At 43.3% G+C, this 24,762-nt stretch overlaps 1 protein-coding gene across 2 annotated transcripts in view; it reads right to left on the minus strand.

Moving 5' to 3' along the window:
* Positions 1-17,177: 17,177 nt before the first annotated feature.
* Tmprss4 (transmembrane serine protease 4) overlaps positions 17,178-24,762 on the minus strand; it is a 32,035-nt gene continuing 24,450 nt past the window's right edge. For both annotated transcript variants that reach the window (XM_051197298.1, XM_051197299.1), the window contains 7 exons: positions 23,797-23,831; positions 21,683-21,842; positions 20,557-20,723; positions 19,717-19,815; positions 19,369-19,511; positions 18,128-18,277; positions 17,178-17,682 (listed from right to left, as the gene is read on the minus strand). In XM_051197298.1, coding sequence (XP_051053255.1) covers positions 17,671-17,682; positions 18,128-18,277; positions 19,369-19,511; positions 19,717-19,815; positions 20,557-20,723; positions 21,683-21,842; positions 23,797-23,831 — 766 coding nt within the window. In that variant the 3' untranslated portion in view covers positions 17,178-17,670. The remainder of the gene's footprint in view (positions 17,683-18,127; positions 18,278-19,368; positions 19,512-19,716; positions 19,816-20,556; positions 20,724-21,682; positions 21,843-23,796; positions 23,832-24,762) is intronic.

Genomic DNA, 24,762 nt, shown 5'->3' on the forward strand with positions numbered 1-24,762 from the left:
TCTAGGAAAAAAAAAGATGGATGGCACCTGAGGAAGAATATGGGTTTGTCCTCTGGCTTCCACAAGTGGACTTGCATCCACACACATGTGTATCTGCACACACATGCACATGCACACATACACATGCACACATGCATGCACACACGCACACAGGATTAACCATAATAAGAATACCTGTTGGTATATGCAAGGCCCAGGTTCAATCCCCATCTCACCCCAAAAAGTTAACTGTCACAATCATTGTTATAGTTTAGATAGAAAATGTCACCACAAACATACATTGAGTGCAATGTTCAGTGTGTGTGTGTGTGTGTGTGTGTGTGTGTGTGTGTGTGTGTGTGTGTGTGTGTGTGGCTTTTGTAAAGGCACTGGATCATGAGGGCTCTGACCCCATCAGTGGATTAATCTCGTAATAGGTTCATGGTTTGATGGGATTACTGGGAGGGGGTGGAAAGGAGGAGGTGGGGCCCAGCGAAAGCAGGCCAGCAGGGATGTGTGATTGAAAGCCATACCTCATCTTTGTGTGTTCCCTCTCTTTCTGGCTGCCACGAGATATGAAGTTTTCCTATCATGCCCTTCTTCCATGGTGTTTTTACCTTGCCATGAGCCTAAGAAGAAGAGAGCCAGCTAATCATGGACTGAAACCTCCAGTACTCAGAACCAAAGGAAATCCTTCTTCCCTTAAGTTAATTGGCTCAGGTATTTTTGTCACAGCAACAAAAACTGATCAAGCAACCACCAGTGAGATGTCCTGGGTAAGCCAGCTCAGCTCTCTGTGCCTCAGTTCCCCTGCTTGCCAAGAGGGAGGATCTCTGTCTATTTCTCGGGGAGCCTGTTGAGATTTTAAATAAGGCAACATGTAAGAAGCATTTAAAAGAACTACAAAGTGTTGGTTATATAAATATAGGAATTTAGGAGCCAGGGACAGCTCCACAAGTGTCCAGGAAGAGCCTGAAACTAAGGACCCATTGAGGCCAAGCCAGCCAGTAGGGAGGCAAGCAAAGATGAGGCAGGGTTTGAACTTACATCTCTTGCTTCTGGTTGGGAGGGGCTGTCAGCTGCATGAAGCAAAGCTGGGAGAAGTGTGGCTCATGTTAGGAAGTGACACATTGACTGATGTGGTTATGACAGTTGTCCAAAAACCAACTCATTCTGAGGTGGTCATCCCCAGCATTCCCACTCACCCAGTCATCAAGGACAAAATATCCAACTCTACCTTAACACTTATTTTTCTCTCATTAACTCCTTAACTGTCCCTCATGCCCCTTCAGCAAATGCCCTCAGCTCTATGCCAAAAATATTTTATGGACTTAGCTTCCTTTGGCATTACCAATCTCACAGCCACAGCCCAGGCAACAGCCTTTCCATGTTCTTTATCTCATATGAATGCTCACATATTTCCATTCTAATAGTGGACAATGTGAGCAAACTATTTCTGGTCCCATGCCAGCTCCAGGATTGCTCCCTCTCATACCCTCTGATTTGAAATTGTTTTGCGCATGTTGCCTCATATAATCTTCATGAGATTTTCATGATGTAGACACAACTACCTCCACATTGCTAGTGAAGTTGGTGAGTGAGTCAAGGCTCAGAGAGCTGAGCTGACTTCTAAAGTGTAGTAAATAAGAATCTGGGAAATTATATACTGATGGATGTTTATTCAGGGAGAAATCACCTATACCAGAAACAGATTACCGCTGCAGGTTCCTGTCCCAAGCATGCTTCCGGATGCTCTCTGGCCCCCACCAGGAAGTAAGGGAGGGAGCTGGGGTCCAGGACCCCAGACCTAGTCCCCCCCACAGGTCACGCCAGCACCTGTCTCGATGCCCCAATGGGCGTGCTCAGTGCAACAGGTGTGGGCGGGGTGGATATCTCACTACAGGCTTCTCCAGTTGGTTTTCTCAGTTTCAGGCATCCTTGACAGGTAGCTAAAGACATTGGCTGATCCCTTTCAGATCTACAGATCTCTCTTTCTGTGATGCTCTCTCATCTGTCTCTTTGCCTGCTGAACCATATCTATCTCTGTGGCAGTTTAAATGAGAATGGCCCTCATAGGCTCATATATTTGGATATTTGGTCCCCAGTTGGTGGAACTATTTAGGGAGGATTAGGAGGTGTGGCCTTGTTGGAGATGGTGGGTCAATGAGGGGTTTGCTTTGAAGTTTCAAAAGCCCAAGCCATTCCCAGTCGGCTCTTACTGCCTCCATCTTTTGGATCAAACTATAAGCTCTCAGCTATTGCTTCAGTGCATGCCTGCTTGCCTGCCTGCAGCCATGTTCCCCGCCATGAGGGCCATAGACTAACCCTCTGAAACTATAAACTCTGATAAATGATTTCTTCTATAAATTGCCTTGGTCATGGTGCTTTGTCACAGCAATTGAAAGACAGAAGTTCTCTTTTCCAGGAGTCTGTGGGACTCTGCCACAGAACACTCCCTGAACATGATGATTATAAAGCTTCCTTCCTCTGTTTCCCCTCTCCCAGGCCCCACTGACTTAGGCTGTCCCATCTCCTGTGTGTTAAAGATGTTTGAGGTAGTTCCCCCTAGCGTCTCAGTTGCTTCAGGTGGAAGTAGGTCCATTCCTTGTCTGTCACTCTATTCTTTTTGGAAGAAACTCCTAAAAACGTACATTCTTATAAAAACTCATTCAGAGATGTTTTTAGACATTTTATTTTGTTATCATTCAAAGCAGGAAATAACATAAATGTCTTTGGATTGATAAGTAGATGTAATATGTTGTCTTGTGTTCCTATCACAAAACATCAGATGCTGACCACTATATAAAGGAAAGAGTTTTATTTAGCTCATAGTTCTGCATTGTTAGAGATCATGATGCTGGACTCTGACCAGGGCCCTCTGGTAGATGGGATTACAATGGTCAGAGCATGTGTTGAAGAGATAAGCAGTGTGTGAGGGGAGGACTGGGGGAGAAGCTAGTCTGGTTTAGAACAACCCACTCTTGAGGAATTCCAAACCAGAAGCATTAGTCCATTTGTGAGGATGGAGCCTCCATAACCTAATTACCTCCCACGAGGCCCAACCAAAGTTCTATTACACCCCAATACTACAACACTAGGGATGAAGTTTCCAGAACATGGACCTCTGGGGGCAAGTCAGCATTGAGTAAACACACTGTCACAGATGCCTATACTGAGTATAGTTCCAGGGACTGACAAACAAACAAAACAATACTCCCCCTCCCCTAAAAACAGAAACCATTAAGCTAAGAGAAGGAATTCAGATTCAAAAAGAGCCTCAACTTCATCAGTTGTGATCACTGTCTCAACCTGGTGAGGGGCATGGATAGTTATGGAAGCTGTGTGTATTGAGGGGGTATATGGGAAGTCATTTTACCCTCTGCTCAGTTTTTCTGTGATTCTAAACCGTTCCTAAAACTAAAGTCAAAAAAAAAAAAAAGAGCTGCTGTATCAGTCACTTTTTCATTGGTGGAACAAAACACCTGATAAGAACAACTTAAAGACGGATGGGTATCTTGGCTTACAGTTCTGGGGGTTACAGTCCTCTGTGTCAGGTGAGGCATGGAGGCAGGAGCAAGAGATGGCTGGTCACATTCCATCTGTAGTCAGAAAGCAGAGCATGATGAATGTGTCCCTTCAGCTTGCTTTTCTTTTTCTTTTCATTAATTCCCAGATCACTTGTTATCAAATGATGCTGCTCATGCTTAGGGTGGCTCTTCCCTCCTCCAGGAACCTACGCTAGATAACCAGTTAGAGCCACTCCCAAAGACTTGTTTCCCAATGATGATCCTAAATTCCATCAAGCTGATAATGAAGGTTAACCAACACCTATTACATAGTTCTGTTTCTATAACATTCTAGAAAAAGCAAATTACAGGGACAGATGGATAACAGAGCAGTGAGTGCCATGGGCACTGACTGACATGGAGACCTTTGGGGGAGGATGGAGTCACTGTGGTGGCTGATTGCTTGTACATGTTTGTCAACACTGGCAGAAGTGTACACTATGATGGTGAATAGCATTGTAAGTGGATTATTAGTTTGGGACAACTATAAGGAATCCAATGACATCATTCTTTGGCTCAGTACTTTGCAGTCTAACTCACTAGTCTAGCTTTGGCCCCAATGCCTCTGATTTTTTCCTTTTCTGACGTTATCCAGCTGACTCACTATTTTTTTTAGCATCCCAGGATACATATGTTTTTTTTTTCCTATACTGGAGTGACCTTCTGCAGAAGTACAAACAGATGGTGCTAGTTTGAGGTTTTTGAATCATTATGGGGATGCCCTCAAAGGTGATTCCTCCTCTGGTATGTGTTTCTTATTATAAGCTCAATGCAAACAAACAAATAACAAATAAACAAAAAAACTGATCATGAACTTCCAAAATATTGGGATCAAAACTCCTTTTCTCTTTATAAGTTAATTATCTCAGGCATTATAATATAGTGACAGAAAACTGACAAATACAGTTGGTGTATTGGTAGTAGTACCTTCTACCCAGCTCATTTACTTTCTCTTTGCTTTTATTAAGAAATTAAAATTACAAACAAGAAAATTAAAATTACATTTGTATGTGTGTATGTGACTTATGTATGTGTGTGACTTGTGTGTGTGTGTGTGTGACGTGTGTGTGTGTGTGTGTCTTATGTGTGGAAGTTAGAGCACAGTTTGTGAGAGTCAGTTCTCTCATTATAATATATGGGTCCTGTTTTGTGTTAAAATAGCAAAAACCTGAGGTTGGATATTTTATAAAATGAAGAGGTTCATCAGTCATGATTTTGGTGCCTGCACAGTCCAACAGCATGGTGCCCAAACCAGTGCCTTATCCAGGGACTACTGGCTTCCTACAACATGGCAGGAATAAGGAAGGGGATGGCTATGTGCAAAGGGAGCAGTCATATGGTGAGGTAGGAAGCCAAAGGGATTCAGAGGCTGAACTTACTCCTTTTATACAAACTCCTTCCTGTGGGATAACTTCTAAACCTTAGGAACTACATCCTTAAGGGAGAGGGTTCCATATGCCCTTCATGGGCTGCCCTCGTGGCCTAACTTCCTTCTAGTAGGCTCTGCCTTCTAAAGGTCCTGTGTCTTTCCAGCATCACCACAGATCAGGACCAAGTCTGCAACACAGGAACATTCAAGATAAATTTTATAGCTATTTACCACCAGGTTGATTACCTTGTTATCGATGATGTTAACATTTATTAAGATTGTTGGTAATTTCCAACCACCTTTCTCAATTAACAATGAATCTACACTCTCTCCTTAGTGTTCCTTTCTCTTTGTTTTGAGATTGCTTGATTTTTAAAAATCTGTTTCTTCCTTTATTGTTTTGGAAATAAAAAACTTTATTTCCATTCTTTTGATAGTTAACCTTTGGCCACTTAGAGTGCACACATTTTATGGACCATAACTTGAGTCAATATTTAAGCTATTTTAATAACTTGAGAACATTAGAATATTTTAACTCCAGCTGTCCCTTCTAACTTACACACTGTTGTCCTACAGTTCAGCTTGACTTTTGGAAACTGACCCATGATCTTGCCTCCATTCTCTATGATTCTGTCTCTTTGTGCAGATCCAGGAACCCCCTGGGCCTTTCCTGTCATCCCTTACAATCTTTCCTTCTAGCCCATCTGTTCCTTTGACCCACAGAAACACTTTGTACCAATGTGGTCTTGATGACCACACTAGGCTGGGACTCAGATCAGTGCCTTGATCAATCCTCATCCTTGAATCTTCTTGTATTAGATGGGAATTAACATGAGACCTGCATGTGGACAATGAGCAGAGAGTGAGACTTTTGAACTCAGTCCTAAACAGATGCCTCAAGGCTCAGGGATTTATGCAGAAGAAGACGCAGAAAGATTGTTACTCCTGCACACAACAGGACCGATGCACATATGAAATCACAGAGACCATGGCAGCACATACAAGACCTGCACAGGTTCAAGCCAGATGGGGTCTCAGCACTGAAAGGAGGCTGTGCTCATGAGGTCCCAGTCTTAACCAAGAAGCTCTCTGAAAACAATATCCATTGGCAAAGGGAAAATCAGTTTCTACAATGGAGTGTCACTGGGTATATCAAGCATTATCCAGGGCAGGCCCTGTGCCCAAGAATAGCTGGCCAATACAAAACAAGCTCCATTTTTTTTTTCGAGGGTGGGGTTGTTTTATTTTGGCATTTTTACTGGTGTTTTTTTTCTCCTTCTTATTTTGTTTTTGTTTTAAAGAGAGCAAGAGAATAATCACATAAAGTTTGATGGGTAGAGAGGTGGGGAAGGTCTTGGAGAAGATAGGGGGAAGGGAAAACATGATCAAATTTATTGTATAAAAATATTTTTCAACAATAATTGTGGTGGTCTGAATGAAAATAGCCCCCACAGGCTCAAAGGGAGTGGCGTTATTTGAAAGGATTAGGATGTGTGGCTTTGATGGAGGAAATGTGTCACTAGGAGTGGGCTTTGAGGTCCCAGATGCTCAAGCCAGACCCAGTGCCATGTTCTGTCCCTACTGCTGCCTGCTGATCTAGATGTAGAACCCTCAGCTCCTTCTCCAGCACCATGTCTGTTTGTGTGCCACCATGCTTCCCAACATAACTCCTTGGACTGAACCTCTAAGCTTGTAAGCCAGCCCTAATTAAATGTTTTCCTTTATAAGAGTTGCCGTGGTCATGGTGTCTCTTCACAGCAATAGAAACCTTAAGAAAATACTTAGAAAGTATGCTTCTATGTAACACAAATAAAATAAATCCAGAGACAGATAATTGGAGTTCAAGATTAAGATCGGAAAAGCAAAGCAGCCAGCCATTAGAGAGTTCTTATCTCTATCAATGTTCAGACCAAAGGGGCAATCCACTTAACCTCACATTGCATCTTCAGACTGAATTGCTCTCCACCAAACCTAAGAATCCTAGACTGCCTTGTTCTCCTCAACATGGCTGGAGACTACTTGCCAGGGGCTGGAGACTGAATGCCTTAAGACTGACCTTGCTTCTTCTTTATATACCTCTCTAATTCTGGGATTAAAGGCATGAGCTCTGTTACTCTTTTAGACTGATTCACTCTCATGTAGTCCTGGGTGGCTTTGAGCTCACAGAGATCCATCTGCCTCTGTCTCCTGAGTCCTGGGATTAAAGGTGTGCACCACCACTGCCAAGCTTCTATAGCAAACTAGTGCCCCTGGCTTTGCATTGTGATCCTCAGGCAAGCTTTATTAAATTATAAATAATATATCACCATAATTACCCTTTTTGTCTAGTATGAAAAGAAGGCTATAAGTAATATAAGAAAAAAAAAACATGTGCAATAAACACAATAAGTATACACAATATATACAAACAATAAATACATCAACAATGTCTAGTCTATTTGCATTTGACAAATTCAGAGAAAATACTTCACTAATTATCCTATCTTGGTGAGTTCAAAGTCTTGTACTAATTTACTTTCTATCCTAATTTGCACTATCAAATTGTCTTTTAATGTCTCTCAACCTTTTACACTTTACACCTCTTTAGGGAGTTTCTTTTCTGAGTCTGGTAAACAATAAAAACTGTAACTATACTATCTAGTCTTCAACTCCCACAGAGGCCCAAGAAGGAAATACTATTAACTGATTAAACAGGAAGTGCAAGCAAACCACTTCCAAAGAATGTGAGAAATGTCAAACAGCTGGCTGTCTGGACAGTCACCCAAGGTTCCTCTGCGATGTTGGGGCATCCATCTTTGGCCTATAGGCCTAACGTATCTGACAGACTTTTCTCTGTGAAGCAGGGTTTTCTGAAGGGCTGTCCTGCATTGTCTTGTCAAGGTTTTGCAATCATTCTCTTTTGTCCAATTTGGATAGCATACTGTCAGCAGTTGAGGCAAGGGCATTTTCTTGCCCAGTGGCTACTTTTGCCACAAAGAAAGTAAACTCCACGTGGAGTTTCTTCAATGTCCATCATCTTTTTTTGTAGTATATTGGTGCTGCCAGGAGCAGACATGTCTCATTGTCATAAAAAAAAATCCCCTATGTTAATAAAACCTCTTAAATGCCATATTCTGTAGATCTCTGAAGTGTTTGAAGATGACCTGTCTTTCTAAAATATACCTGTTTGACTTTATAAACATACCTAATGTGTCTACAAGTTCCATTGTAATAGGTGACTAATTACTAACCTGCATTTCCTTATTATCCACCATAGTTGATAATAATAACTTTCAAGGTCTAGAAATTTGCATCACATTGTTAAATGGGCTGCACAGGTACAATACCTTGAACAAGATTGAAATGTATGTACAGTATATTTCAAACAAATTAATCTTAACTTTGTATCAATATATAATATTTGTACCCAACATACAAAAATCAAATCCAAAATAAAATATTTAAAATTAGCAGTTGCTTTTTAAGAGCAGATTCAATAATCTATCTTTTTATCTTATATCTATGTCCTCCCTTTGTTTTCTTTTCAGAGTAGATTCAATAATCTACCTACCTTTTTTATCCTCTTATATGTGTATTATCTCCCCTTTTTTGATCATTACCAATAACAACTTGTAACCAGTCCCCCTAAACAATGACAAATACCCATAACCTATTGACTAAAAACCACCCACCCCAACTCGTGGCAATATGGGCACTGAATTCTTAAAGTTACTTCCTGCCATCTGGGGTGATGGCATCTTTAGGGGATCCTGAAAAGAAATTTTGGGTTAGTTGTCAAGTCCTGGAAGAAGTAGCTGTATCCTTTTTTCCCAGTCTTTGCATAATGGGAAAGGGCAGAACTTGTCTCAAGTCCTGGTTAAAGTAGTTCTCAAGGCTGGATTATCTCAGCTGGCCACCTCAAAATTGTTCTGGGCTGTTTGTAGTCCAAAGCCAATCTTTAGTTGGTGTTGTTAAATTTAATGGTGTTATCACAGACCTGGTGGAATTGTCATTGTGGGGCCCCATCCTCTTTTTGGAGCCTTCAAACTTGCTATTAGGCATGATCATGGTTCACTGCAGAAAACTGATAGAAACTCAAACACAAAATCATGTACAGGAAGGTATATGAAACCTTTTTTTTCTAGAATTAGTTAGTACTCTATATGACCATTAATATGATAAAAACTTTAAAATACACACATATATATGTATATATACATATATATTAACCATATATATTATTAATATATATTATGTATATATATTAATATATATTAACCATATATATGTATATATAAACCTTATACATTTTTAGATAATAGTGTAAAACCAGAGGATTATGAGATTAGTGGCAATAAGATAGTCCTTAAATATTTGTTTTTCTTGTGTCGCGTACCAGGTGGCTATTCTGATATGAGACAGAGATTTTGGATTTTACTCTAATAAGCATGCTTGGGTTTAGAGAAGGAGAGAACCACACTCCAACTCCAAAGCCAGCTTTAATCTTTAATTGGACTGGAACTACAAAAAGACCATTTGCGTTATATGTCTGTAAAGAAAACCAGAAACAAACATTTGGGAAGGTTTATGAAATTTTATCTTGTTGGAAATGTGATGCACCAATAGGCCAATTTACTTCTTTTCTCAGTACAATTTTTCTGGATGATTTGTCCTTTTTCTTCAGATGTCTAATTTACCCAAAGAGCTCTAGATTTCTTATCTGGATACCTTTATTCTCCTGAAAAGATAAAAATAAAGCCCTTCCCCAACCCTAATTTTGGGGAGTTTCTCTTTTGGCAAGTCATATCTGATAAAGACATTTGTTAGTCATATAAGTTAGTTTAGACTGAATGGCCATGCTGCTTAATGAATTACCATCTCTTCTGATTAAAGGGTTTCCCTTGTTCAATTTTGATGGTATCCATAGATTTTCTTCTCTTGTAGAAACAAAAGTAAAACCTCTTCCCCAACATAACACATGTCCTGGTTTCCATTCTGAGGTTAAGACATCTTTAAAGTACATCTGCGGATTTAATTCCATAGTTCTTTTCTATTACCCAGTGTCTCTCCTGTTCCTTTCTCATTAGCATTCAGAAAATTCAAAGTTAATAAAACACTATGCAATCTATTTCTGGGGTTCCATATCATCCCTTTCTGTTTATTTAGCATATCCTTTAGCGTTTGATTTGGACTTTCTATAAATGCCTGTCCTGTAAGATTGTGTGGTATACTTGTAATATGCTTTATAGTATAATAAGCAAAAACTATTTCATTTTCTTAGAGACATATGCTGGAGCATTGTCTGCTTTACTTTGTAGAAGTATACCCATGATGGTTATAACTTCTAGTAAATGTGTGATTACTGAATTAGTCTTTTCTGAACTCAAAGCAGTTGCCCATTGAAAACCTGAATAGGTATCAGTGGTATGGTGTACTTATTTTAATTTTCCAAATTCTACAAAATGGATTATATCCATCTGCCAGATTTCATTCCTTTGAGGACCGTTTGGGCTACTTCCTGCAGGTAGTGGAGTTAGGTTGTATAAAGACCAGTTAGGACATTTTCTTTTAATAACCTTGGCTTGTTGCCGTGTGATAGAAAAGTCTTGTTTCCAACTTTTGACATTAGTATGATTTTTTAAAATGAAATTCTCAGGCCTTTAGCATATTTCTTAACAGTAGTTGATCAAATTCACCATTATCTTGGGATAGAGGACCTGGAAGACCTGTATGGAATTGGATGTGTGTTATATATATGGAATGATTTCTATTCCTGGTCATATCTTATAACTAAATAAATAATAAAGTAAATTCTGTATTATCTGGTATAAATTCAGTGGTTTCTGTGAATCTGTAACTATATTGAGAGACTCCGTATGATCCGTTAACACCATGAGAATAACATATAATTCTTTTTTTTAGATAGAATTATAAGGACTTAGATCCACTTTACTTCTCATTTGTGACCAGCCTTTCCTGATTCATTTGCATCAGTATAGAATGTCAGGGCTCCAAATATTGGTGTTTTCTGTACAATGCGAGGAAGGATCCAGTCAGTCCTTTTCATAAGTTGAATTCTCTTGCTATGAGGATAATTATTGTTAATTTCTCCCGCAAAATTACTACAAGCTCTTTGCCAGGGTTCACTTTCTACCCATAATTTGTCAGTTTCATCATTAGTAAAAGGTACTATAATTTCTGCTGGATATATTCCTGCTGATTGATGAAGTCTCAGCTTTTCTTTTAGAATCAATTCAGAGATCCTTCCCACATAAGTTTTCAATTTTTTACTTGGTTTATGTGATAAAAGATCCATTCAGTGATACTAACTGCCCTCTGCATTAAACTTTCCATAGGGGAATGTTTAGAAGGTAATATGACCAGATGCACTTAAGCTTTGGATCCACAAGATACATATGTACAATCTGTAATTCATCTTCCACAAAAGCCAGTTCTCTCTCAGCTTCAGCTGTTAATTTCCTGGGGACTATTAAAGTCCTTGTCATTATCTAAAGTTTTTTTTTAAAATTAATCATTTGATCAGGTTTTATCCCAATAATGTGCTATAGATGGGAAATGTCTCCTAGCAATCTTTGAAAGTCATTAAGACTGTAATTGGTCTCTCCTAGTTTTGGGGGGTCTAATTTTTGGTAAACCTATTTTATAGCCTAAATAATTAATAGAATCTCTTCTTTATATTCTTTCAGGAGGTATTTGTAATTCCCAACAAGGCAAAATGTTCTTTATTTCTTCAAACATTCTTTCTAAAGTATCTCTGGAGAGAGGATGGGGCTGAAGAGACCTCAGAAGCTAAGTGTACCACCCTGGGGAAGCTCACAAAACAGCTCAGAAGTTGTGGGGCTGATGCATTCCCTCCTTGTGGTTATACAGGTAGTAAGCAATTGTTGGGTTCTGGCAGGGTGGGGGAGGGATGCTTTCCAGTGGAGATGCCTGTAAGCTGTACAGGGGATTTCAGTGCTGCAGCTTTAATGAGTTGCCACCCATACTTCTTGGATGTTTTGGTGGTATCATTGCCTTTAAGTCACCCATGTGACCCCACTAAATTCCTTATTAAGAGTTTTTACTAAGCTCTTTCTGGTCCCATAAAAACACACACACACATACTATATGATATATTATTTTATACATAATTAAATTATATAGTTATATAAATACTAATTAATGTAATTATAATATCACATAACATATAACATATATTATGAATAGACATTAGTTCACATCTCCCCTGAAAAAACGTACTTCGTAAAATTGGTACCCAGTGAAGAACAGACAGTATAAAAATGGGTTGGGTAGGAGCAGTTCCTTGGATTCTGCAGTTTACAAGCCTTTCTGCCAAGACTGATGCACTTGAGGGTGGAGCATCTTTGGCTACCTTTCCATGTGGTATGAGATTGTATACCTCTTTGATGTAGTGGCAGTTGTATGTGCTCTGCTGTGGGCAATAAGACTTGCAATCAAAGCTGAGCTATCTTAGAGTGGAACATCCTGGGGCTGAGGGTTGGGGATGGGGGAAGGGGCAGTCCAGGGAGGCCATCATCCTCTATGTAATGTAGGTTGGTATTGTAAGACGCTGTCCTCTGGGCATAGCATGACCATTGCGATCTTGAAATTAGAAGAGCTGTGATTACTTCCTCACAGGCTTGGGCCTACAAAATTCCATCATGAAGAGGCAGTAGGGCATGAGTTGTTTAAAACAGTATAGTAGATTCATGGGGCCAAACCCCTGCTTAAGGATATATGAGGTGTTAGTGACTGTTGAAGGGGAGATGTTTTCTTTAGCGGTATACCTGCCCATAAACTATCCCTACTACTGTGGGTAAGCCCTCACCTGTGGCAGACTAGGGTGGAATCAGTTCTTTGTTTATTGTTAATCCCCATCTGAGCTCAATAAATGTTCGCTCATGTATTTCCTGGAAAAGTTAATGCCACAGGTGACATGCCTCTTTGATGAGTGGGAATGCTGCCCGATGGCTGATGGACTAGATTCTATACAGCAGTCTCTTAGAGTAGTACTTTTGAGATGGGATTCTGAATAGATGATGGCAACAGTTGTGTAACTTTGCTGTGGGTATTCAGACATGCAGCTGAGGTGGGCTATCTGTCCAGAAGAATTTGCCTCAATGAGCAGGATTGAGAGTAAAAGAGACGAGGGTGCTATCATCCTCACTAGCCTCTTACTTGGCAGAAACAGTGGAGGAAAGGGAGGGTGAGTTGGAGGTATCACCTGTTGTTTCTTACAGCTGGTAGGGTGCAAAGAAAAGGTAATCCAAATTAGATCTATGCTAAATAGCCTTTCCTGGAATGCCGGACTTGAAACTCTTAGGAAGCATCAGATGGTCGGGGACGGGGAGTGGTCACTGTGGAGTAGAAGTGCCAGAAACTACCCTGTGAGAGGAGAAAGCTCGCTCTTCAACATGCAGACAGGGGCCTTCATAATGGCCTAGTGTGGTGAGCCCATGATGGTCAGAGAATGTGGTGCCCTGAGCTGTTTGGATTGGGAAGAACTTGTAAACAGGAAACCAGAGTGCCTTCACAGCCAGCTGGCTCATGACTCTGTGGGACGACAGGGTGAGTGAGACCAGTCTGAGTGCTGTGGAAGCAGAAACAGTAATTTAACTACCCAGAATTATCTGATATTAGTCTCTGATGGACTAGTCCTTATGAGCCATTAGGGATACAGGGTTAGCACTAGCTGTGATCCCCCAAAATATCAAGGTCTGGAAGACAGCAAAGGAAAGATAGGCATTACTGAGGGGACTTGGTATGGATGAGGGAAGATGGTGTTGGACTGTAGTTCACTGAGCCAGATAGAAGCATTCAGAAAGAAACCAAGCAGCAGAGATCTTAGGACTGGTGTGGGACTTGGGTGGCTCTGCTGAGCCCCGTGGTGAAATTCAATCTTTACAATGTAGATGAGGCTCTGACAGATCTGAACCATTTAGACAGGCATGTAAGTGGGGTTTATAAAGTAGAGTCATCCAGAAGATATGAACAAAAAGGGAAAACAGATCACAGGGCCTGCCTAGGTCACTTGAATGCAAATGTGACAAGATTTGCGTTGAGCCAGGGCAGGAGGTGGGGATAACAGAAAGCTAAGTGCTATCCAGGTGAGCAATGCTTTGCCAAAGGTGTGTAGAGAATTAGGGGCTGGGCAGAAAGCTCAGCAGTTAAGAGCACTGGCTGCTCTACCAGAGGACCTGTATTCAATTCCCAGCACCCACAATCTGGCTTACAACCTCTTTAGCACAAATCCCAGGGCATCCAGTGCCCTCTTCTGGTTTCTTTGGGCACCAGGCACACAAGTGATGTAGATAATGACAAAAAGAATACATGTGAAAACATTAAGCCTGTCCTAGGGGTGCACGATCACTCTCCTAGTTATGCTGTGTTTGTTTCTCCCCTGCAAGAAGATACACCAGGGGAGAAGGTTTGTTCAGCTTCCTCAGGAACCAGATGTGGGTGATGGAGAAGTAACAGCTCTGACATCAATTGAGAATCTGACAGAAGTGGGGAGCTGGCACCAGTGTCAGACAAGATCATGGCTTTGTATACTCAGGTTCTAGGCTGCGCCAAGCAGTGTAAGCCAGTCTTGCCAAACTCATTAAGTGGATGCACAACAGTCCTGCAGCAGGGCCCCAGAATCATATGAAATGACACATTGAAAATTATGGTGATTTATTGTGGTAGTTTGACTAAGAATGGCCCCTATAGGCTCATGTATTTGAATGCTTAGTCATTAGGGAGTGGTATTACTTGAGAAGGATTAGGAGGCGTGGCCTTGTTGGAATGATTGGAGGAAGTGTGTCATTGGGGGGTGGGCTTTTGGGTTTCAAAAGCCCAAGCCAGGCCCAGTGTCCCTGTCTCTGTCTCTCTCTTCCTGGTGCCTGAAGATCCAGATGTAGAATTTTCAGCTACTTCTTCAGCATCATGTCTGCCTGCATGCCACTGTACCCCCAGTCATGATGATAATGAACTAAACTTCTGAAAATGTAAGTGAGCCCCAATCTAACTCTTCTTTTATAAGAGTTGCCATGGTCATGGTGTCTCTTCACAGCAGTAGAACACTGACTAAGATAATTATGGAGAGCTGGATGAGATAATGTTTCTCCATTCATACTGCTGTACTCAACAGTTCTCATTGATACGCCAACTGATGTAAGTGGTGGCATCTTTCATGTGGCATTGGAGCTTGCTAACATTTTAACTGTGCCCTTGGATGCTGACTCTTAAGACCAATTTGCACTTGTTTGGAACAGATGGTAGTGGGCCTCAGAGAGGCTGTCTATCTTCTATAAAAAGTTTCATTATATAATGCTAAACCTTGAATATCTTACAGAGTTGGAAAGGCATCTGGAAGAACCTTAGAAAACAGCAATTAAAGAGCTTAAGTGAAGACACTCTCTGTGGGTAGAACAGGCACACCCAGAAGCCACAAGGTTACTGAATAGAATCTTAGTGCAAGAGGTGGATCATCATCCTGTAAGTCATTGACCGGGGAAGCCCCCGAGAGTCCCTTAAGTCATAAATGTTATTGCCACTGCTGTTGGTAGCATTCCAGAACTAGATGGCAAGTTCTTATTGTTGAAGACACCACACACTTTGGCTGAAGGACAGAGAGAAATGAGGATGGGGCTGATCTGGAACTCACTCCCTTACCTGATGTCTTTCTTTTTTTTATTTTTATTTTTTATTATTACTTTTAGTGCCAGAAGGTGTTATTCTGACTGCCAGCAGAGGACCGTTGACAGTCCTGCTATTAACTGACCCTGTGTGCTATACTACCCATGTGCCAGATAAGATGTGGCCACAGTGCCACAGTGACATACCTGTTATGGGTGTGGCTGGCTGCTTTCTAGTTGAATTTAAGTCCTGCTGCACTGGAGGGAACTCACATATTGTACTGTGAGTCAGGACAAAAACTTGTCGCCAGATAATCTCCTGGCTCCAAGGTCCTGGGAAGCTATTGATGTTGTTATGCCTACCAAATTGTCTTCTAGACATTAATGTTATATCCATTGATTACTGTTTCTGTCAGTCATAGTTAAGTAGGGCAATTTCTTTCTTTTTCTTTTTTGCTGTGGGCATTTGTTACTACAGAAACCTGTAACTAGCCACTTTTTTTTTTTTCTCCTGAGACAGGGTTTCTCTGTGTAACAGTCCTGGCTATCCTGGAACTAGCTCTGTAGATGAGGCTGACTTCAAACTTACCGAGATCCACCTGCTTCTGCCTCCTTAGTACTGAGATGAAAGGCGTGTGCCACCACTGCTGGGCTTGTCACTTATTCCTGGTAAGTTTTGTGTCATCTTGATATAAGCTACAGTTAGGTGGGAAGGGAAACCTCAACTGAGAAAATGCCTCCTTCATCTCTATTGCCCATATGCAAGATGGTCTGAGTGGTATAAGGAAGTGAGGTAAGTACTCTGTGAGGATCACTCTAGTAAGCATCGGGCTGCCTGCCATGGCTTCTGCTTCAGTTCCTGTCTCCAGGTTCCTGCCTGAGTCCCTGCCTTGGCTTAGCTCAGTGGTAGAGTGTGACCTGATAGTTACAGGATGAAATAAACCCTTTCCTTTACAAGTTGCTTTCAGTTATGGTGCTTATCACAGCAATAGAATCCCCAACTAAGACATCACCTATATATATCAGCCCCATAAGGCTCAGAGAACATCGGTGAAGAGAAGGCTAAAACAAGCAAACAGACATAAGAGCTGGAGGGAAGGGGCAGAACACTGTTTCCTCTGAACTGAAATACTCCTTCCTGGAAAGATTGGGGAGGCTCACAGGGTATTGAAAGCTAATGAAAAGTGTAGTTTATGAAACCTACAAGGTACAAGAAGCCCAGAGAGTCATAAAACTCACGAGGCCATTTCCAAGAATATACAAGCAGTCACAAATTGCCAGGAAAGATGGATACACAGGACATAGCATCAATGTATCTGTCTGAATGTTGGGCAGAGATCTTCAAAGATGCCTCCTTTATGTACTATCATCTTTGCTGGATGTAGGCTTTTTGGTGATGCAGCTGCCTTCAAGTTACCCATGTACCTGTAAGCAATGCCCCCAAAGTCATTGGTCCAGCAACTTAGACTCAGGTAGAATAATTTCTTTGGTTTGTCCTTGGTGCCTATCTGTGTTGAATGGACATCTGTTCACATTTTTCGGGGAACAGTCACACAACACCAGGCTAAAGACTAAAAGGTGTGATAGTCTTAGTTGGATTCTTATCAGGCTGTCCAGGAAGCCTATGCCAAAGATTTCTCATACCTGTTTAATGACCATTAACGCAATGGTATGTGGTAACAGTTACAAAACAGACAACAGTCGACTACATCTTACACCAGAACTGATAGTTTCCTACTGCAGTGGTTTTAGGAATGGGCAAAGAAGACAACGGCCTCTTAGATCTTTTTCTCCTTGACTCTGCCCTTAGTGATATGGGCTCTCAGGACAGAGCTGACTTCCATCCAGTGGAATAGAAAGCCTCCTTGGCTGAATAACACATCTGAGAATTGAGTCAATGATCTGGCTTCCCTCAGTGGACTTCAAGTCTCCCTGTGGTTATAGGAGAAGCATGGGTGGCTGAGATATCACATCTGAATTTCTTCTGGGCACCTCAGCAGTGTGTGTCTGGGTCCTTGATTACTGCAGGAAACACGAGTTGTGTACAAAGAGGCTCTTGCCCTGTGCCTGACTTTGAGGGATCAGGCAGTGGGCAGGTCTGAGGGGAAGCAGCTTTCAGATGTGGTGGACAGTGGTGTTACAACTCAGACTAGAATGAAAAAAGACAACAGCAAAAGGAAAGTCAGATGGCTAGAAATTGACAAAGTAGTGACAAGGTCAACATTATCGTCCTTTCCTAACATCGTTTTTGCTCTCCCAATCTCCCTTCCAGGGGCCAGGACATTTCTCAACCCTCTCCGCACTCTTAGCATCATCTCCCTGGAAAATGTCTGGCAGTCTTGTTGTACAGAATGCTACTTGGAGAGAATGATAAACTCGGGATTCTGCACCTTGAGGTACTTGTATTTCACAGATATTGCTAACCTAAGGAATCTCAGCTTTAATACAGAGATCTCAGATTGTCGCTTGCTGGGAGGGAAATGTATTTGGGATGTAAAAGGTTGTCATAGCTATTTAAATCAAATCTAAGGAGGATGCATGCCCTCGGGGTAGACGTACGGAGGGAGGGCTCCCTGCGGGACTAAAACACTCACCTTCCGCACATTGTAGATCCAGTTGAGGTAGGCAGTGACCTTGGTGTACACTCCAGGGGTACTTGGGCTCCCACAGCCATGGCCCCAGCTCACGATGCCTACTACCTGCCAATGGCCTGAGTGGTACATCAAAGGCCCACCACTGTCACCCTGTGAAAAGCCAGGACAGGAGCTGCTGGGGAGGGCAGGCCAGGCTAAAGGTGGCCTCCTCCTCCTCCACTGGCCCATCTGTTCCCTTGCACTCTCCATGACTCTGTGTGCTGACTTGCCTACCCTCCTTCTTGCTCATATTATTCAGTGCTCTTTACTCTTGGGGAAAAAAATGACCCATCTGTGGGCAACTGAGTTGAGGGAAAGCTGCTGCCTTATCAGAGGGTCACAAGTCTCATGAGCAAATTGAGTTTAACTTAGCCCGGCAGTTCCTACATCTATCTAACCACCAGTGGGGCGCCTGCTTATGTTGGTCCTGATCTGGATAACTGAGGTTCAATTAATTGGGAAAAAGACCCTTGCTCCTCCTCCCCTCGGAGGTTTACAATCAAACACGTAGGCAGAGCCAATAAGTGAGCAGATGACAACATAAAGTGATAAAAACACACTCACTGCCTTTCTCTGAGCTCGGTAATGCATATCCTCTCTGTGGCCTCCATGAATTCCTGGAAAGCAGACGCTCTCTCCAAATCTACTGTTCACAGCCCAATAGGGATGGCTTAGAGATAGCCAGCTCTTGAATAAAGATTTTAGTGTTGGGAGATGGGAGTAGGTTGAGAAATTTGAATAAAAATGGCTCCAAAGAGTCTCTGGAGGTATGGGGTATCGCTCAGAAGTCCTGGTGTCCATGGAGACAGCAAGAGGGGGCACATAAAGCTCACCTAGCATGAGACGATTTTTCTCATAAAGTACAGCAGTATAGGGGCGGTCACAGAGGAAATAGACCTGAGGTCATTGTCCTCAAAGGGATCATAGGTGATGGGAAATGAGGGTGGGTGGAGAAGGTGGCAGCACCATCTTTATATATATGAAAATACATTTATATTCTTCTTGCTCACGAAGCTCCACCTATCCATCTACCCACCCATCCATTCTCCTATCTTTATCAGAGTATGTTTTTGCCTGCTTTTACCACAAACAGAAGACTGCAATCTGCAAGGGTTCATGTGGGCATTCAGTTCGTAGATTTTCACATCTCTCCAGAACCTACATCCTTACTTACAGAACTCCCCAGTCTTTGGAGGACCTACCTGGCAAGCATCCACGCCACCTTCTGGGGTACCTGCACACACCATCTCAGCAGTGACTTCCCCCTGATAGGCATCCTCCGCATTGCACCGTGCACTATCAATGACCTGGACGGACGCCTGCAGCAGCACGTCAGACATCTCCCCTGGGAGGATGAAAACATATTTCCTTGTCCTCCCCTTTACCCTCAGCCCAGATTAATTTTCAGAGCCATCAACACTCTTTGATTTTTGATACTTGGTCACCAGGGTGGGCTTTTCTGAAGGGTATTCCTCTTTCTTATTACTGATGGGGGGTGTTAATAAGATATCATCATTCAAGGTCTCTGAGGTCTTGAGCCTAAGACTCACCTCCATTTTGCTCTGTGAAGCCCCATCCAATGACCCAGAGTGGTGTGCCTGGGATGAGTTCTTCATCAGAGAAGGGCAGGCAGATGGGCCTGACAGTGTCTGCCAGGAATAGAGAGGGAAATCCTATATTAGGTTTTCCCCCTATATTTTGTGCTTTTATGTGTTGGGGGTCTTGCTGGTCTACCTGAGACTAGTTTAGCTAATTCCTAGAGAGAACAAATCACTTGTCAGTGAGGCCCTCAGTATCTAAGCTAATTAATCTAGAGCCCATAACTTTAGCCTCACTCACCATCACCCCACCCTCATAAGCCAAGCTAGTGTTCTTTTCTGTCCTAAATCACCCCAGGTCCAGATACGAAACCTCTAGAGACCAATCTGCAGTTTAGACAACTGTTCTCATTCTCTAGTTCCAAGCATGCTCAAACTTGACTACCCAACCTTCCCCTGTGGTTTGGAACCGCAGACAACACTCCCCAGGAAAAACTAGGTTCCTTGTTCCTGGAGGAGCGCAAGCAGAGGCACAGTGACCTTTGGCAGGGCTATTGTATAGGGTCTGGGGCAAGGAAGGAACTAGACAATTCTTTAAAAAAGCCCTAACAGCATCAAGAACAGATTATTTGGATCTTCCAAATGGAGCAAACAGACTCGGAGGAATCTCTGACAGGGGAAGGTGTGAATGTTAGCTGACAGTTAGAGCAGGTCCTCTGGCACCAGAGATATATTAGCTGGACACCATGGGCAAGCTGAAGTCTTGAGAAGGAACAGGATGTGTCTAAGCTGCTCAGCAGAATGGGAGTAAGAAAAATCTGAGGGGCTCCATTCCCAGGGACCACCTCTCACCTGAGAATGTGAGTGGCACCTGGAGCTTGATGAGGGCAATGTCCTTCTCTTTGGGGTATAGGGCATTGTGTTCGGTGACAAAGATCTTGGCCACAGGCAAGGATGGAGAGTGGCCCAGTTTCTCTGAGCCGGCCCTCACCTTCCAGTTGGTCACATCAAGATACTTCCTAAGGATGGAGATGGCTAGATCAGGCGGAAGGCAATCACACTGAGGCTTTGCCTGGGGCTAGGTCTCCAGGTCTGCTGATGCTCTGAGAGGTCACATGATGGGGGACAGAAGTGGTAGAGAAGAGCAGTCTGAGGAGCCAGATTATAAAAGGAGATAATTCTTTTTCTTCAAGGAAACTTCAACCTGGAGGCTTGGGAAGAGGCTGCCCCATTTCTGGGCTTTGGAGTCCTGTCAGGTTCTCCCCGACCCTTGGTCTTGTCTATGCTACTTGCATTGTGGTCTGTTGAGTCATGAACTTAATGTTCTTTCTTCTTCCCCACCCCCACCCCTGCCTGTGCACAGGGAACTTTCCCCAGGAGTGTATTTAGAGCTCTTGTCCATCTCAAAAAGGTAAAAAACACTTGAGCTAGACCAAGATATCTTGAAGGTGATGATGGGGTCTATGTGATGCACAGAATCTGAAGGGGGTGTGTGGTTCTTGGTACTCACTGGATGCTGAATGGAATGGATGAATGGAAGTAAAGAGGGCCCGAGTGTAACCCTTTCCTAAGGCCTGGACTGCTCCCCCTGTCTGCTGGACCACACGATAATCTATACTTGGTTCAGTTTCTAGACATAGGTAGCGACTCTAGACTCTGGGGGCCATCTTCTGGAAGACTGGCAAGGAGGAGTCAAGTTCTTAGAAGCAGGGATGTGCAGGAAGAACTTCTGTAGCACGAGTGGGATGGGCACACTGTGGGGTGAGGACCCTGGGTATCTGAGGTTTTTCACCCAATAGAGGTCAGCCTTGGAGACCAGCACTCTCTGCACAGTACCTAACGAGGACATCATGGCCAGTATCTTATTGCTGCACCCCAGCAATGGTTTCCAGGAGAGACTGGGAGCTGTAGTCAGGAAACAAGTCAGGAGGCTGGCCCCTCCATGGCCTCCATCCCTCCTGGCCTCCTCACAGCTTACCTGAAGCAGTGGGCTGCTGTGAGGATCCAGTGGGCATCCAGGATGCTCCCACCACAGGTGTGCTGCCTGTCGTACTGGATGCTGACCTGCCACGGCCAAGAGTCCACAGAGGCCTCCACCCCGCCCACCACACGAGGAGTCTTCAAGCTCCTTCCACATTCTGGACCGGACAGAAAAAAAGGGAAGAGGGAGAAGTCAGGTTTCTGGGGAAGCCTCCTGCTCCCCAAAGCCCTGGAGCAGGGCCCAAGAATGGAATTGGATGGGGAGAACCCACTCACTTGCCACCGCCAGTTCTGAATCATTCATTGGAAAGATAACCAGCATGATACCACAGGTTTCCCTGAAACCCCAATTGGGTGGAGCTCCACGTGAAGGAGGTAGGGCTCTTGCTCCAAACCCTGCCCAATCTGAGAAAGCCTGAGAAACCATGGTTCCTCCCCTCCCAGAGATGCTCAAGACAACTCCTACAGGGTATTTAACTTGCCTCTTAAGGAAAGGCCATGTGGTTTTCCCGTTCCTTCTTATCTCACTGGGGGCTGGGAGACAATCAGGAACATTTTACTCATTAAATTTGGACTTTTAACGACTTGGTTTGATTGACTGCATCGGCAGAGAAACTTAATATCCGGGTACAGAAACATTTCACACACACTTTAGGAATTTAGACTTTTAAACATGGGTGTGTCCATTGTGTTTGCAATTTATGATCTTCAAAACAAGTAAGGGTGCAGAGTTATGAATTGCGAAAGCCCTGACCAAACAGGACAGTCCCCAAACTCCCTCCGCCTCGTGTGCACGTAAACAGATAGTCTCAAGTTACTTTGGTATCAGGAAATTAGATAAAAGTTCTAGAAACTTCCCTTTGTTAAGGAAGGTTGCCCAATGGCTATCCTGTCTCCTTCTGATCTACCTTTCACATCTGACCTTTGAACTTGAGTTAAAGTCTTCAGTGTCGGGGCTGGAGAGATGGCTCCATGAATAAGGATGCCTGCTTCTCTTCCAGAGACCTGAGTTTGGTTCCCAGTACTCACAACAGACAGCTCACACCTGCTTGTAACTCCAGCTCCCAGGATTGGGGGTACAGGTGGGGAGGTCTGACTAACTCTATTTGTCTCTAGAGGTGTTGCATGTATATGCTCATACCCATCCCATAATTAAACAAAACAAAACAAAACAAAACCAATCTAATGGCAAAGCCAAAAAACCAAACCAAACCAGAACAAAACAAAAAACCAGTCTCCAGTGCCATCTCCTTGCCCTGTTCCGGGCCTCTCTGGCCTTGTGGATACTCCATGCCACATTGATCTTTCCAAGGGGGATGACTCCCCACCATCTCTCTTCTGCCTGGCCCTGTGCCCGCCAAACACTGGTCCCACCCTGCATTCATCTTGCCCCCTTGCTCACTCATTCTTGGTTCACAAGGTGGTGGGGAGGGGAAGGCGTCTAGACTCTTCTGGACTGCTTCCCATGGTCTTTGTATAAAGCTCTGTCCAGCAGTGATCCACTTAAAAATCTCTGGAACACTTGGGTTATGGTTAGAGTGTGCCTCCCTAAAGGAGGCAACTTAGCCTTGGTGTGGTAGTGATTAGGCAGTTGGCCCTTTAAGAGGCGGGGCCTAGTGGCCCTTAGGTCATCAGAGTAGCCACCCTCTGAGGGGGATAACCAGTTTTCTGGGCTCCTTGAGCACCCGTGAGAACTTAGGACAAAACAAGGCCCCCCTTCGCCCCCCCCCCCAATTACTGTCTGGTTCCTTGTTTCGTTCATATTCCATAATGATCCACCAACCAGCTTTAGGGTCCCATTTGAGGACAAACCAAGGTGGCTTTCTGATCTTAGACCTCCAGGTTTTAAAACTATAAGCTAAGCAAAACTCTTCTTTACAATGTTATCCTGCCTCAAATATTTCATTACAGTAATAAAAATCTAATATACTCAGGCCATGGGCTGTGAGCAGAGGGTAGAAGGGAGTTCTTAGCATTAACCACTTGAAGGAATGCTGATCTACAAGCCCAAACACTAGGGTTTAGTGACTAGGAGAGCAATGAAGATGAAGGCCTTTCTTCCTGCCCACTGCTGGCTCAGGCCCTACATGCTCAGATGTGGGGTATACTCACCGAGGCAGCTCAGGGAAACCAGGGAAAGGCAGGTCCTGAAAGAAAGATACAGGCTCGAACTCAGCCCTGTGACACTGCTGGTTTGACCCTGTCCCCCAATACTGGGAAACCCCGGGACCTTCATCATGGGCCTGTGGAACTGCTTTAATATTCAGTGGGGTTCAATTTGATTCACACCCCCATTGCTGTGCATGTGCCTACCATGTATGGAGCCCTGCCCAGTGCAAAGGCAGCCCCTGGGTGGGAAAGTAGCAGTACCAGGTGTTGCGGAATAGTTAACTAGGCAAAGATGTGTTACATTTGTTTATGCTACATTTGTTTAATTATGTAAAGTTGTGTTGCATTTGTTTTACCTTGCAAAAGTACCTGACTGATCTAATAAAAAGGTGAATGGTCAATAACTAGGCAGGAGAGGGATAGGCAGGGCTGGTGAGCAGACAGAATAAGTAGGAGAAATCTAGAAGGAGTGGAAAGAGGAGGGAGAGGAGGGAAGGGACAAGGGGGAGGGGGAGAAGGAGGGGGAGAGGAGAGAGAGAGTAAAAATATGTGGGAGAAAGACAGGGACACACCTGCTGGGGGCCAGATGCCAGGCAGCCACCAGCCAGACAGGAGAAGCAGTGCACATAAGATATTCAGAAAGAAAGAATGCTAAAAAGCCCAGAGGCAAAACATAGACGAAGAGAAACAGGTTAAGTTATAAGAACTAGTGGGACAAGCGTAAGATAAGGACAAGCACTCATAACTAATAAGTTTTCGTGTTGCATGTCATGATTTGGGAGCTGGTTGGTGACCTAAAAGAAAGCCTGCTACAACTGGGCTCATTGCAGCCCTTTCAAACAGAACAGGATTTTGATGGAAACACACAGATAGCCACTCTCCTACTAGCCCTGTCCCTTTCAAGATCAGCTGTGGCAAGCATCTGTCCTGTGTCCTGAAGGAGAAGAAGTCAGCTGCTCTTTGAGTCTT

The sequence above is a fragment of the Phodopus roborovskii genome, unplaced genomic scaffold, assembly GCF_943737965.1.
Source record: "Phodopus roborovskii unplaced genomic scaffold, PHOROB, whole genome shotgun sequence".
NCBI classification, from domain to species: domain Eukaryota; kingdom Metazoa; phylum Chordata; class Mammalia; order Rodentia; family Cricetidae; genus Phodopus; species Phodopus roborovskii.